We start from the raw sequence: 16,818 nt of genomic DNA on the forward strand, positions 1-16,818 counted from the left end.
GAAGTACAGATAAAACATAAATTTGGAGACTGAAATATAACATTGGTACCCCTTTAATTCCCTGTTTGGTTGAGATTACTCTAGAAATACCAGAGTTTTTAGAGCTATGATGATAGTCTGATTCACCAGCATTTTGTGTTTGACAGGTGTTTAAATACCACAGCCATCAACTACATTGGGTTCTTTGGCAAAAACTATTAATAAGGACCATAAAATCAAACAAAATTATCCAATTTTGCATTTTCAAGTGTAGGGGTATGCAGATGTAAAGGGTACGTGTACAATTTGTACAAGCTTCCTTGCTGAATCCACGAACAGTTAAACTTTTGTATCTGTTTAGAGAAGCAGCAAGGCATAGAGAAGCAGCATGGTGGAATGGATAGAGCAGGGGCCTGGGAGTCAGAAGGTCATGACTCTAATGAGCTCTACTCTAGGCTCCACCACTTGTCTGTTCTGTGACCTTGGGCAAGTCACTTTACTTCTCTGGGCCTCAGTTACCTCATCTGTAAAATGGGGATGGAGACTGTGAGCCCCATGTGGGACAGAGACTGTTTCCAACCCAATTTGCTTGTATCCACCCCAGCACTTCGTACAGTGCCTGGCACATAGTAACAAATACCATACTAAATACTTAACAAATATCATAATTATTCATTATTATTATTATCATTTACCTAGATGCTATATGCTATCTTACCTGTGACAGAGATATACAAATAAATGCCATTTTCAAAAGACTAATCGAGTTATTTGCAGAAAAAGTTGGTGGGGAAGGTCGTTTTGCACTAATCGCAGCCAAGATTGTCCTCCCCCAGGAATAAGGTTCCCCAAATAACTGCCATTGCTGAAACCTTGATATAACTTCAAAGTATATTTGATAAAAACTATTTTTGAAATGAAAATTTTTGAATATGCATGAATAGAAAGTGCATACATTTCACACATTTTGTGTATATATATATGCATATATATACATATACACACACACACATACTCATATTTGCCTACAAAAATATCTTTATGAGACAGGGATAAGAGTCAAACACTTGGACCCGAAGGGTTTAGCATTGACAAAGATTCATTTACCCAGGGGAAATCATCCATCTTTCTGTTGAAGAGTTTCTTTTCCACTCCTATCAGATAACAACTGGATTTTGTTTTCCAAACAAACTAATGGTACATTACTTCAAAAAGTTACCTCTCATTTTCTCTTAAGATGTCCTTTCCTTTCTTCCAAGTGTAGACAGGTTTGGGGGATGCTTTTGGTTTACACTCTATGATGACTTCACCACCCACTTTGACAAGGGTTAACCTTTTCACGAGGGCTTTGGAAAAGTCTGGACCCACGGCTGAAAGAGAAAGTAATAGATCAATTTAGCAATCATTTTGGAAAGACGAAAACGGTCAAGAAAAGTAAACTTTCTTTGCTGTTATGTGAAGCATGTCTCGAGTTGCTTCAAACACCAATTTCTTAAGATTCTGAGTCTCCTAAGGGACTGTGTCTAATTCCTACTTGTGTATTCTCTCCCAACGTTTAGTACAGTGCTCTGCACCCAGTAAGCACCTAATAAATATTATTATTACTGCCACTGAACATTAGGCAGATTCATAAATGGGATAAATTATCTCCTTGAGGGCAGGGATTATATGTAGTAATAATTATTATTATGGTATTTATTTAGCACTTACTATGTGCCACGCACTGTACTCAGTGCTGGGGCTGAGACAAGCAAATAGGGTTGGACATAGTCCCTGTCCCATGTGGGGCTCACAGTCTCAATCCCCATTTTACAGATGAGGTAACTGAGGCTTAGAGAAGTGAAGTGATTTGCCCAAGGTGGCACAGCAGACAAGTGGCGGAGCTGGGATTAGAACTCATGACCTTCTGACTTCCGGGCTGGTCAACCCTATTTTTTTCTCCCAAACATTTCATCCAGTACTTCGCACATAATAAATGCTCAGTGAATACCATCGATTGATTGAAAACTAACACCACTAGATTTTAGAGCATGGAGTCCATTTGTTGTATTAGGGTTTGTAAACAATTCATTTCTATCATGACAAATGGTCAAAAATGAAACATTGACCACAAATGGCACATCCAAACATAAAATAAATAACTTGCCAATAGTTGCTTAAAACCACTATCCCCAAACTATAGCTCCAACCCTAACCTTTAACTTCACACCACAACCTCAAACCTTAACTTCTTCCCTAACTCAAGGCCTAACAAAAAACATTTGGACCTGTTGGCAGCTGATTTTGTTAATGCCTTTTTATGATACTTTTCTATTCTTGGTGATTCTTGATCATTCTTGATTATTCAAAAATTAATTTTGACAATATGCCTGAAGTAGCATATTCATCATACTTCAGTGACTTTAAATCTGTCTTTTCTTTCCATAGGAAGTCAAATGAAAAACATCACTGTTACTTGTCCTAAAATAATGGATAGAGGAGATGTGTAGGACCATTGTGCTCTGCAGACAGGATTAGTTCACCATTCTTGCCTCCTGGCCCCCCTGAAGTACCCTGGAATCAGCACATCAGCACAATGATAGACAGCACTTTAAGACTTCTTATCTCCCCTGCCCTCACCTTTTCCCTATCCACCTTTCTTTTGACTCTGGGGACTGCCCTAATGCAGAAATACATAAAGAGCCTTCCCTTCCACTTCCTCCATTTCCCCACTTAGTTCACTCTCCAAGGAAGGAACTTCTTATACTTTGAAATGGAATCCAGCAGGTTTATTTGGACTGTTTTCATGAATTAAAACTTGCCAAAGTTTTACCATCTACCATCTATAATACTCTTGCAAAGCTCTCCTAATTTTGATGCTACAGAACTTCGAATGGAGAAAAGCAGTACACTTAGTAGATTTATATCATGATGAATGACAGGTCAGGGTGGCCTAAAAGAAGAAGGATCACCTGAATGATCAGGGGAGAAGAGGGCCCTACTATATCATTTCTCCTGACAATATTTTTGTGAAATAATGCTGAGACCCAATATTACCATCTCTCCTCTCAGCAAGTGGACACACTACACAGATTTGGTGTTGAACATAAAAGCAGGTTGGTCATTCATGCAAACTTTGATGAAACGGGATAAAAATTAACCCACAGTGTATTTGTTGAAAGATTTTTCTATACTAATGAGATGCTGCTGTACTCTATTCTAACCTAAGGCATTTGTTGGCTCCCGTACAGACAACTAAATTGTAAACTGAACCACCCCTGAATTAGCTTTGAATTTGGCCATATATGGGTACAGGGCCCCACACCCACATGGATTTATGTTATTTTTAGCAAGGACTAATTGCAGGGCTTTACAGACTCTGATACACTGCACAGTAAATGCAGAATAAAAATGACATATATTAGGACTGTGATTAAAGCTATTTAACTTTGTGGTGATTGATCTGCTACTCACTGCACCCTATAAATAAGGGATTATACACAGTGTTTGCAATGTTATGTATGCTAAGAGAACCCCCTTTGTGTCAGGCTCATTTTCTTTTACACGCAACAGAATTTATGAAAATGAAACTTCTTTCTGCTGGGATAAAACAAAACCTTCCTACTGTAACTTAAATTGACTGTGTGAAAGTCCAGATTTGGAATGTTAGTCATGCAGTGTGCGTTCTGTGGACTCCTCCTTGTGTGATTGATATTGCTCTATTAGTTCTCTTTTGGTGAAAAGTTCCTTTTCCTCTCTTGGTTCAAATTTTAAAACCAGAAAGGATGGATTAAATAGCTGTTTTATGAATTGTATCTTGGAAATCAAATTTTATATTCAATGTTGACTTCTGCATCAGCCTCCTCACTGACCTCCTTCTGCATCCAGTCTCTCCTCTCTCCAGTCCATACTTCACTCAGCTGCCTGGATCATATGTCTGAAATACCACTCGGTCCATATATCCCCACTCCTCAGTGGTTCGCTCATCCACCACTGCATTAAGCAGGAACACCTCGCCATTCTCCTACTTTACCTTGCTGATCTCCTACTACAACCCAACCTCCACATTCTTTTCCTCTAACGCCAACCTATTCTCTGTAACTTGATCTCATCTATCTTGCTGTCGACCCCTTGCCCACATCCTCCCTCTGGCTTGGGGCTCCCTCCCCTTCATATACGACAGTCCACCACTCTCCCCATTTGAAAACCCTCTGAAAAGCACATCTCCTTTAAGAGATTTCCCTAAGCCCTTATTTCCCCAAACGCTCTTCTCTCCGTGTTGACCATAAAATTGGCAGTGAACCCCTTTAGCACTTTGAGCCTAACTCCAGCCCCATAGTGTTTATGTAAATATCCTTATATTCTACTATTTCCCCTATCCATAATTTATTTTAAAGCCTGTCTCCCCGCCCCCCCCCCCCCCCATAGATTGTACACTTCTTGTGGGCAGGGATCATGTTTATCAACTCTTTCCCAAGAGCTTAGTACAGTGCTCTGCACACAGTAAGCACTCAGTGCAAACCCTTGATTAAGTCTGTCCATTCTGGACCTGCTCAGCTTTGTGTTTCTTAGGCTGCTGAGAATGTAGGATTTATGTATCTGAGGGAAAGCAGGTGTGCTGACCCTGAAACCCAGATATTACACCTAGTAAAGTCCAAGTTAACACCTAGTGGAGCTCAGAGGAGGCCAGCCCAGAATCTGGGGGCAGCAAATAAATCTTACTGGTCCCCATTTATGGCAAATGTCAATAGAGAAGCAGTGTGGCTTAGTGGAAAGAGCACGGGCTTGGGAGTCAGAGGATGTGGGTTCTAATCCCGGCTCCGCCACTTGTCTGCTCTGTGACCTTGGGCAAGCCACTTAACTTCTCTGTGCCTCATTTACCTCATCTGTAAAATGGGGATGAAGACTGTGAACCCCATTTGGAACCACCTGATTAACTTGCATCTTCCTCAGAGCTTAGAAGAGTGCTTGACACATAGTAAGCACTCAACAAATACTATAATTATTACACATTGTGGAGAAGAAATCCATGTAGCTGCCCACAGTAAGCCCTCAATAAATATAATTGATTGATTGATGAATCTAAATCTTAAGTAAAGTATTTTTCCATTGAAGGGTCTCCTTGATCTTGGACACACTAGCCAATGTGCACCCGTCTGTGCTCTGAAGAATCCTCCTTACATGATTGATATTGTTAAGCTTAGTTTTCTAAGCAGTATGGCCTAGTGTAAAAAACACAGGTCTGGGAGTCAGAGGTCTGGGATCTAATCCTGGGTCTGCCAATTGCTTTTTATGTGACCTTGGGCAAGTTACTTCACTTCTCTATCCCTCCGTTTCCTCAACTGTAATATGAGGATTCAATACCTGTTCTCCCTCCTACTTACACTGTGAGCCCCATTAAGTTGGAGAGGGTCTTTGTCCAACTTAAGTCAAATCTACCCAGCACATAGAACAGTGCTTGACACATAGTAAGCACTTAACAAATATCTTAATAATAATAATAACATGCTGGGTCTCATCATTAGTCACTTTACCATTTCTAACCTCGACAGCTCTGAATTATCACTCTCCAACAACAGCCTCCTAACCTGTCTTCTCTCCCATGCTCTCCCTCCATGCAAACTGTTCACTCCACATACACCTCCACTTTATTCGGGATCCCCTTCGTCTATTTACACTCACTCGCTCCCTTGGGAAGCTCATGTGATGTCCTGAATTTAATTACCCACTTCTCATGTGGGTGGGTGACTCTCAAATTTACCTCCCTACCCTTGAACTCTTTCCTTCTCTGCAATCTCCCATTTCCTCCTGTCTCCAGGACATTTCTCACAGATGCCGTGTTGGAACCTCAAGCTTAAATATGACCAACAGAAAATCTCACATCTTCCCTCCCAAATCATCGTCACCACCTAACTTTCCCATCAAATTTAACAATACCACCATCCTCTCTCTTTCTCAAGTCTGTTTGTACTCCTGGTAATATTATTATTATTAGCAATAATAATAATAATGGTATATATTAAATGCTTACTATGTGTCAGGACTGTTCGAAGTGCTGGGATAGATACAAGTTCATCTGGTTGGACACAGTCCCTGTCCTTGGGGCCCACAGTCTTCATCCCCATTTTACAGATGAGGTAATTGAAGCACAGAGAAGTGAAGTAACTTGCCAAAGGTCACCCAGCAGACAAGTGACAGAGCTGAGATGAGAGCCCAGGTCCTTCTGACTCCCAGGCCCATGCTCTATTCATTAGGCCATACTGCCTCCCATGACTCTTCCCTTTGATAAAATCCCCATATTCAGTCTTTCACCAAATCCTGTTGGTTCTTCCTCCATAGCCTTTCCAGGATGCACCCCTGAAACTCCATCCAAACAACCACACTAGCCTAGGCTCCTGTCATAGCCTGGAGGTTGTTTGGAATCTTTGTCTGATAGCAACAGACAAGTCTCAGTCCTGACACTTGAGAACTGAGAACCTGTGCAAGGAAGTGATTAGAGTGGTAGCTTGTGCAGTACCACTCACACTTTCTCATCCCGTCCATCATTCTCCTGCTGGGACAAGGACTGTAATGAGCAAGCAGACAGCCAGGGGCAAAGCAGCATGGCCTAGTGGATAGAGCATGGGCCTGGGGGTCAGAAGGACCTGGGTTCTAATCCCAGCTCTCTTTTCTGCTCTGTGACCTTGGGCAAGTCACTTCACTTCTCTGACCCTCAGCTACCTCATTTGGAAAATGGGGATGGAGACTGTGAGCCCTTGGGGGACAGGGACTGTGTCCAACCCAATTTGCTTATATCCACCCCAGCGCTTAATACAGTGCCTGGCACATAGTGCTTAACAAATACCACATTATTATTATTATTGCTTAGTACGGTGCTCTGCACAGAGTAAGCACTCAATAAATATGGTTGAATGAATGATTATTATTATCATCACCATCAACATGAGGTGCACACAAAGAGTTTTGCATGCAGAGCCCATTAATGGCTAAATGACCTGGGTTCTAATCCTGGCTCCACCACTTGTCTGCTGTGTGACCTCGGGCAAGTCACTTCACTTCTCTGGGCCTCATCTATAAAATGGGGATTAAGACTGTGACCCCATGTGGGACATAGACTGTGTCCAACCTGATTACCTTGTATCTACCCCAGGTCTTAGAACAGTGCCTGGCACAGAGTAAGCGCTTAACAGATACCATTAAAAAAGTAAAGTGACTATAGCATGACGCCAATGCCATGCCATAACCCCAGCTCTATGGTAGCTCCACGGTCTTCATGGTCCACCAGCTATTTTTTTAGTATTCCTCCTGGGCCTGACCACCTTGCAGCAGGGTCAAGTGGATGGAGCACAGACCCGGGAGTCAGAAGGTCATGGGTTCTAATCCCATCTTCACCACTTGTCTGCTGCGTGACCCTGGGCAAGTCACTTCATGTCTTTGTGCCTCAGTTTCCTCATTTGTAAAATGGGGATGAAGACTCTGAGCTCCATGTGGGATAGGGACTGGGTCCAACATGATTAGTTTGGATCTATCCCCGGGCTTAGTACAGAGCCTGGCACATAGTAAGCACTAAACAAATACCATAAAAAAAAAACAAAAAAAACTTTGCAGACCATCCTTAGGGGTTCTTGTCAAAAACGTTATCTACTGATGGCATAACTCTAGCAGGCACACACCTGCATGAAGAGCTGGGACTGAATTCAGCTCTCCCGATTTCCAAAGCCATGGTCTTTCCACTGGACCACCACTGCCAACCTGCTAATGGGAAGGCCTTTCCCTTGTCATTTGCTGGGATGGGAGGGGTGCTCGGGGAGAATTGTGGGGGTATCAGGGATACATTCTCCCCTCCTCCTCCTATCAGCCCTTCTGTTGCTCAGTTGGGGAGCTGAGTGTGAAGATCAGTCCTGGGGGAAGGCAATATGCTCAAAGGAAGGGACACAAGTCTGATGGAGAGGAGCAAGTGACCATTTGCTAAAGCAGTCCACCCTCAGCATTGTGGGGTGAGAAAAGTACAGGTGTTAACATGTCTAGGCCTATTCCTGCTGGAGACCATGACTGGGCCGGAGTTACTCATCTATCCAGCGGGTGTATGACTATCTTTGTGAGATGATGTGAGTGCAATCCACTCACGGGCGTCCAGATAAAACTTCCCATAAGAATGTCAACTAGGGTAATCAAACCTGAGCATTTGCCGGGCTCAACAACTATCCTGCAGAACTAATAAATACTCAATTCCTATACTATTACTACTAATAAATTATTATGGTATTTATTAAGCACTTACTATGTGCCAGGCCACTGTACTAGGTGCTGGGGTGGATACAAGCAAATTGGGTTGGACACAGTCCCTGTCCCACCTTGGGCTCTCAGTCTAAATCCCCAATTTACAAATGAGGTCACCAAAGCACAGAGAAGTGAAATAACCTGCCCAAGGTCACACAGCAGACATGCGGCAGAGCCAGGATTAGAACCCATGACCTTCTGACTCCCAGGCCCATGCTCTATATGGGTCAATTGCCTCAATAAAAGTCACCTATTTCCAGTCACTGTACTAATGACTAAGGCTGAGCTAAAGCTCTTACATAGTAGTGAAGGAATCTGTATCTCAGTGGCCAATCTGTTCAGTCACAGTGCCCTCCAGTTAATTATTTAAGAGCAGGCAGTTTGAATCCATTAAACATAGATATGTTACATACACATTAAATATCCAGATGAACACATAAAACAAGACCAAGGTAAAAGGCTATTAAATTCATGCTTCCTACCACTATCTTATTCATGACATTGGGAATGTAGTGGGATTAGAAAATTTCCTTTTCGACTCTGAAAAATCCAGGTGTGTAATATCTGGAACCAGTGTCACTTTTTCAACATGAATATCAAATTATCATTCAAATCTTTTTCTTTGTTCCAAAGATAAGCATAAGTTCCACATTTTACCCATGGGATCTGCTATTAACCCCTTTCTTTGTAATGGGAGGAGGAAGAGTTTACAGTGACCAAAAAACAACATTTAAGATACTTTTACAAATCCATCTATCCGAACTTGTTCACAAATACAGTGATACTCTGGTTTTTTCATAGGAAAAGAAATCAGTTTCTCTTTCCCACTGTGAAATTAGCCCGAGATTTAATCCACTTTCATATGATACATTGTCTTCTGATTCACTTTAGATCGTTTAATTTGAATTTTGTGGGAGGAGTGAGCGAGAAAAGGACACTGCAAATCTGGAATGTTTGGTTAAATCTGCTGGTGTTGTACTGCAAAAAAACGACACAGGAAGTTTTGTTTCTCTGCAGAAAATCTCTGGAGAATTTAACAATTAATTAAAATTAACTTGTTTCTAGCTCATTCAGAGGAAAAACAATCTGGGGAGATTGCCAGAAAGTTTGAAACATATGTGGGCAAGATCCTTCAGGCCACACTTCCCACTCTGTTACACTCTTTTCTACATTTGGGTGGGAATGGGATCTCCACAAATATATCTGCATCACAGAAAAGTCCTCTTGCATAGTAAGGATCCCCCCATTTGAAAGTAGATTCTTGTCTGGCAAGACAATTCTTGCCTGTGATTTAGATTGGAGTTGCTGATTCCACTCCACAGAATTTTCCCCATACTGCTTTGTAGGCATGGCCTTGATTGTTGTTCTTAAGAGGATATATTAACTTCTGGTGAGAGTTGTAGAGGTGAAGGGCAGGGCATTTTGCTCTGAGAGAATATTGAGAAGCAGCGTGGCTCAGTGGAAAGAGCATGGGCTTGGGAGTCAGAGGTCATGGGTTTAGTCCCGGCTCCGCCACTTGTTAGCTGTGTGACTTTGGGCAAGTCACTTCACTTCTCTGTGCTTCAGTTACCTCATCTGAAAATGGGGATTAAGACTGTGAGTCCCATGTGGGACAACATTTTGTTGTGGGACTATTTATTTTGTTAATGAAATGTACATCGCCTTGATTCTATTTAGTTGCCATTGTTTTTACGAGATGTTCTTCCCCTTGACTCTATTTATTGCCATTGTTCTTGTCTGTCTGTCTCCCCCGATTAGACTGTAAGCCCGTCAAACGGCAGGGACTGTCTCTATCTGTTGCCGACTTGTTCATTCCAAGCGCTTAGTACAGTGCTCTGCACATAGTAAGCGCTCAATAAATACTATTGAATGAATGAATGAATGAATGAATAACCCGATTACTTTGTATTTACCTTAGGGCTTAGAACAGTGGTTGGCACATAGTAAGCACTTAACAAATACCATCATCTTTATTATCATTATTATTAAAGAGTACAGGCCTGGGAGTTAGAGGACCTAGGTTATACTCTTGGCTCTGCCACTTGGCTCCTGTTTGACCTTGGGGCAAACTGCTTAACTTTTCTGTGCCTCAATTTCCTCAACTGTAAAATGGGGATTAAAGTAGGGAGCCCCATGTGGGACATGGACTGTGTTGATCCTGATTGTCTTGTATCTACCCCAGCACACTTAATACATAGCTTATAGTGAGCCCATAACAAATACCATTAGAATAAGGGTTCTCTGTTCATTTGGACATGTTAAGCTTGGAGTGAGTGTTCAAAAAATGATCAACAGTTAATATTGAAGCTCCTGGGCTCAGAAATCAATTGCATTTATTGAGCACTAACTATGCAGAGCATTGTATTACATGTTTGGGGGGAGTATAACAGAATAAGAGGACATGCTCCCTGCCTTCAAGAAGCTTACAATCTAGCACAATACAATTAGCGGAGAAGGTTCTAACGCCAACCAGGCTTGTTTAGACATTCTAAACATTCTTGTTTAGACATGCTTGTTTAGACATTCTAACACCCATTCCTCTACCCAATATCATTGAGGAAATTTTCCCCTCAACCCTCTTTCTCATTTCTCAGATCTATCAATCATATTTACTGAGTGCTTACTGTGTGCAGGGCACTGTACTAAGCACTTAGGAGGGTCCAACACAATATAAGAGAGACATTCCCTGCCCACAACAGGCATATTTGGATCCCAAAATCAACCGTTTTGAATGTGGGGGTGAAGGGTCAGATATTTTAAGATGGGTGGGATCTGGGAAGGGGCAGGCTTTAAAGAGATAACAGGCAAGAAAGTCACCATTTTGGTCTTGTCATCCACAGTTGGAAACTGTCATATCTTGTCAGAAAGCTGGAATGAGCGAGACCATGAGTCCAATTCAAAAATCTGTGGGGGCCATCACACCCCATTATCCCTATGGATTCTGGGGCCATTTCTGGGGTACAAAAATTACATCAGCAACAGGTAGGCATCAAACTGGGCCAGTATTGTGAGGGTGAATAGGAATGTCACCGCCTCCACATTTTGGGCATCACGAAGGGATCTAAATTAAATCAATATGAGGTCTGAGATTCCCTTCCTGGTCTTGCAGTAACCTTGACTGGCCTTGTTGTAGTCCTAGTGGGAGGCCTTGACTGAATGAGCAGTGAGAATTTGGACAGTTCTTCCTCTTCTCCTCCTGCAAATTGGGGAAGCTAAGGGCACTGCACTTCCAAAGCCTATCCCAGGAAATCAGAACAAATGTGGCCTAGTGGAAAGAGTATGGGTCTGGGAGTTCGAGGACCTGAGTTCTAATCCTGGCTCTGCCAAATGCTTGCTGTGTGACCTTGGGCAAATCACTTCACTTCTCGGGGCCTCAGTTTCCTCAACTGTAAAATGGGGATTTAATCCATCTCCCTTTGACCTAGAATGTGAGCCCGATATGGGACAGGGACTGTGTTCAACTTGATAAACCTATATCTACCCCAGAGCTTAGAAAAGTGCTTGACACATAGTAAGCACTTAACAAATACCATAAAAAGCAAAGAAACACCTGGAACACATCTATTTCATGGAGGTGAATTGTCCCTGCAGTCTTTAACATTCCTATAAAAGGCATCACTTCCTGAATCTACCAGTTAATTGGAAACCCTGGATAATTATGGAACAAGTAGCACATGCTGGGCTGATATTCAAGAAGGCCACGTATTTTACAGTTGAGTCTATTTCACAACGTCATCTCTTCCACACAATTTCACTTCAAGCTAAAGTTATCCTAAAGCCAAAGCTACGGCAATACACTCAAATAGTTTTGGACCAACATTTTGTAGAGTGTGGTCTATTTAGATATAAAAATGAGCAATAAAGTAATCTGTGTTACTCAGAGCAGCCATCAGGGAATCATTTAGAAAATGCTCTGTTTACCTTGCTGCTATTTTATATTACATGTCCTAAAAACCATCTTCTGTTGGCAGAATTTTTTTTACACCTTTTTTTTTGGCTTGAACACTTAAGCTTGGCAAACCGTGTGTTTGTTTAGAGAAGGTTTTCAGTTTAAAGAAAGAGACTCACCAATAACACTTAGCTCAGCACTGGCAAGAATAACTCCATGCTTGTTTTCTGCTATACACTGATACATTCCTGCGTCAGAGAGGCTCACTAATGTTATGTTAAGTGTTCCATGCTCTACCTGAATTCTGTCCTGTAAAAACAACAACCAAAATAAAAACCCTTTAAAACATATACGTAAGAACAATTTGAAATATTTTATACCGAGGGGACCAAATGGAAACAAACTAGCAGTCATACAAGCAATTTACATGGCATGATCTATTTGTCTGTCAGCTAAAATTTGTGTCAAGTCGGATGCTAAATGGAACAACCAGTACTTCAGCTGGTAAATGGAATTTAAATTGTAGTACTCTCTTGAGTTCTCATTGATTTAATACCTAAGCCGCTCAGATTAATATCCCCTCCAAGATCATGAACTTGAAATTTAAAATCCATTTCTATTCTCAGGCTCAGCACTTGCACAGAAAAAATGCACCCTGTACAACGTTTAGAGCATTTAAAATACTAGAATGATTAGAAGGTACTATTCTGAAGGTTAATAAGAATGTAATCATCTCAGATGGTGCAGAGAGAAACATTTAATATCATCTAAGGTTTACCAAAAAATGTGGATGTTAATAATTTAATGGTCCCTTACTTTATTTCTGCCACTAACATGATTTAAGTTCAAAACCATCTGCTAGTGGCCAACATGAAACAAGTAAAATTAGTGTGTGGAACAAGAGGCTCTGTTCTCGTTTGTCAGCCTGAGGATAAGGAACTCATGTTATCAATTTTAATAAGTATAGAAAAAATGTTTCTTCCTTCCTCAGGAGAGCCGCCATTTTCAAAAAATAAATAATATAAAGGGATATTGGCTTTTTACTTGCTGCAGGGTGGCAATTTAGTGTGGGAGGACACTTTATTAGGTTTTGATCAAATCTGGGCAGCCATGTTCTCTCACATTAAGTGAAAGGAGAAAAATGCCAGTTACCTTGATACCTACATTCTAGCAATTTGTTTTCATTTGGCTTTATAATTGAGAGGATCATGGGACTAAAAGGATTCTCTCTAGTGAGAGGAAGAAGTCTGTGTGACAGGGAGGGCAAAACCATACTCATTAATCTGAAGGCAGTTCTTCATGCCATAGCTCAGAGCAGATGCCTCTTTGGGTGGCTTGCGCAGGATGAAATTCAAGCATGAGCAATTGGATCACTCTTTGGGACCCGAGGAAATGTCAAATTTCAGTTAACATTTGAAGTGTGGTTTGAAAACAATAAGCTGGAAAATTAAATTGGGGACAATTGTTTTTCTCCCTGAGGCCTATCCTACATTCTGATTTTTTTTAAGGGGCTTCCTTAAAATTAGATCTCCATTCTAAATGTTATCACATCAATTACTCATTTCTTGGCAAACTATTAGAGTCAAGTGGAAAAAAATCCCAGTCATTCTTTGCCTTCTTTTCTTTATTGAACTCTCTTGAAGATTCCTAAGGATTAATTCTGCAGACTTCACTGACAGTCTTGAATACAGAACATGTTTCTCCAAATGAGGGTTATGGAATTGACTCCTTGTAAGCTTTTTATTTATTAATAAGATTCTATTTCACCTTATACGTACATGATATCGGTCGTGTCTGACGAAACCTTGAACATAAACTGCTACTAATTTCCTGCTCACAGAGAAGAAAGGCAGTAGTAAATCTAGCCATCACACGCACATCATCGCTGTTCTTACCTGAGAGACCAGCGGTTTGCCATTTTTTAGCCAGGTGTATGTAGGTTTGGGCCTCCCACTCGCTTTGCACTCCCAGGAAAGGGTTTCTTCAATGGCCACATGAGTATCAGTTATTTTTTGAATCCAGTTCGGCTGAGCTACAGTAGTTCAAAAAGTAAAAGAAATCCAGGTTTGTTCCAATTACAGGCTAAAGTTTCTAAAGTGAGTGCATCGGAGTCAGCCCACTACATGAGACAACCCTGCTGAAAAAAGTCTTCTTATATAGAATCATGGGGATAGAAGGGACTTTATGTTTATATTTAATGACCTCTATAATAGGCATTTACTTTCTCGATCTTCAGGGAGGATTGCAGTATAAAATAGGATCTATCCTATTCCTTAAAAATATTTTCAATGAAGATTTACCAATCTATGATAGTACTCCACTTGAGTATTTTACAGCTTTTAAATTCAAGAAACTCTTCTATGTTATCTATCTTATATCTCTCCTACTACAATTTAAGCCCATTTTCATCTTTTGTCTGTACTGGAAATGGAGAAGAGCCAGTTCTATCTTTCTTAAAAACAACTTCATGTATTTGAAGATAGCTTTTAAGAAATGTTTTAAGGGTTAGAAATAACACTTGTATTTGTGCACCTGTTTCTGTCATTCAATTCGAGGAATTCTGGAATAGGAATCAGATTATGATGAGCACCATTTTGGTGAACTGTGAATTGTTCATACATTAGTCCTCTGACTCGACACTCTTTGAAAGTCACTTGATATTCACCCCACCCTCAGCCCCACAATGCTCAGAAACAGATCCAGAACTTATTTATCCATATTAACGTCTGTCTCCCCCTCTGGACTGTACGCTCATTTTGGGGAGGAAACGTGTCTCTCAACTCTTTTGTATTGTACTTTCCCAAGCACTTAATACAGTGCTCTGAACACAGTAAGTGCTCAATAAATACTATTGATTGACTGATCAATCGACTGACTGTTAATCAAATAGAAGGACCCAGGAGAGGGGACTGCTTCAATAATCCCACCCACCAGCTGTACTGCAGCATCTGGTTGAACACGAGGCATTCCCATCTCTAAGAGTGGGAGGACCTTGGGTGGAAGGTAAACTGGAAGTCAATCATAGGAGTGTCACAGACCAGTGGACACTGTACTGTCAATTTACTTCTAGGTGTGCAGTGATCTGGGACCTCTGTCACTGACCCGGTCACCTTTCCGTTACTCTTTCCACCACTTCTTCTGATGCGTCGACAGATTGCTCTGCCACCCACGGATCCCAAGTGGGTTGGTGAGAGTGCTGGGGTGCCCAGGTGGGTGGTATGGGTCCCCCAGATCTTTTTTCTTTCAAACCACATCCAAGCTATAATGCAGGGAGGGGGCTCACTCTCCCCAACTCTGTTTTATAAGAAGAGTATTCTGAATTTAGTTTGAAGATTGTTTAATGAACTCTAGAGTAGGCATTCGCTCTACTCAGTTTCAGCTTCTTTAGTGTCGTTCAAAACTCAACCCAATTTAAAGGGAAAATACTAACTTTGGCATGGAGATCAGAAATCTTATTTTTCCAATGTTAAACATGTCTTCAAAGAATTTAACAATTGATGCTGCCAGTAGAGGTCTCCAGGCCCCTGAATAATGTTACTTTCATCATGTTCCTTCTATAAACAGATAAACCAATTTCATATTTTGCACAAAACAAAACACAGTTGCATAAATCCCTTTCAGATTGGCATGTAGTGCAAATAAGAGAGAGAAGGTTGAAAGGGCAAGCTTTCAAAAAAATGGAATAACATAAACAAATGTTAACTTGAATGGAAGCTTACAATCACTGCGCTTAAAACATTCCTAAACCTGTCAGCGCTTTGTGTGTTCCTGCTGCTCATCCTAACAAGGCTCAAAAGGCAGACACCACTCAGTATTCTGGTTGGGGAATTAGATGGAGAGCATTTATGGCTAATGGCAGATACTGCCTGACCATTTGGCTTAATTTCCGCTGCAATCCACAAAATATTTACACTCACCCGCTGAGTTTATGAAAATCTAGCCAACATGAAAAGCCACACATATTTCTATAGAATATTCACTACTACCCTACAGAATTTCTCAAAAGAATTTGGAAAAATTGGAAGGGTAAATACAATTTATGATATAAAGGCTACCTGATCTAGACCACCGCTGACCCTTTTCCCACATCCTCCCTCTAGCCTGGAACACCCTCTTGCTTCATATCTCACAGACCTCCACTTCCCCCACCTTCAATGCCCTCCTAAAATCACATCTCCTCCAGGAGTCCTTTCCTAAATCCTTATTTCCCTTATTTGCCCTCCCTTCTGGGTCACCTTTGCATTTGGATCTGTACCCCTTAAACAACTGACATAAATCCCACCCACAGCCCCAGAGCATTTAAATACATATCCTTATACTCTCCCATTTCCCCTATCAGTAATTTATGTGAATGCCTGTCTGCCCCCTAGACTGTACGCTCCTTGTGGGCAGGTAACGTGTCTATTAACTCTACTGTAATCACACTTTCCCAAGGGCTTAGTACAGTGCTCTGCACATAGTAAGTGCTCAATAAAAGAAATGGAAGCAAAGTTAAAAGAAAGGCAGCGTTTTCAATATTGTAGATTTCCTATAACACGTCTGCTCATTTGTTGTACAGAACAAAAAATGAAAAGTTCAAGAGAAAATTTTGAAATATGAGAAGGTGAATATTGTTTACTAAGATTTTACTGAAAAAGAATCTTGTCTAGTGGAACTGAATGCTCATTTCTCTCTAGCAAAAATGTGTTCCT

General features: G+C 41.1%; 1 protein-coding gene across 4 annotated transcripts in view; it reads right to left on the reverse strand.

The window, feature by feature from the left end:
* CNTN4 (contactin 4) overlaps positions 1-16,818 on the reverse strand; it is an 893,626-nt gene that overhangs the window by 148,624 nt on the left and 728,184 nt on the right. For all 4 annotated transcript variants that reach the window (XM_029051523.2, XM_029051520.2, XM_029051519.2 and 1 more), the window contains 3 exons: positions 14,023-14,159; positions 12,307-12,436; positions 1,199-1,349 (listed from right to left, as the gene is read on the reverse strand). In XM_029051523.2, the coding sequence (XP_028907356.1) occupies positions 1,199-1,349; positions 12,307-12,436; positions 14,023-14,159 (418 nt within the window). The remainder of the gene's footprint in view (positions 1-1,198; positions 1,350-12,306; positions 12,437-14,022; positions 14,160-16,818) is intronic.

This window comes from Ornithorhynchus anatinus, chromosome X1 (genome assembly GCF_004115215.2).
Source record: "Ornithorhynchus anatinus isolate Pmale09 chromosome X1, mOrnAna1.pri.v4, whole genome shotgun sequence".
In the NCBI taxonomy this organism is placed as follows: Eukaryota; Metazoa; Chordata; class Mammalia; order Monotremata; family Ornithorhynchidae; genus Ornithorhynchus; species Ornithorhynchus anatinus.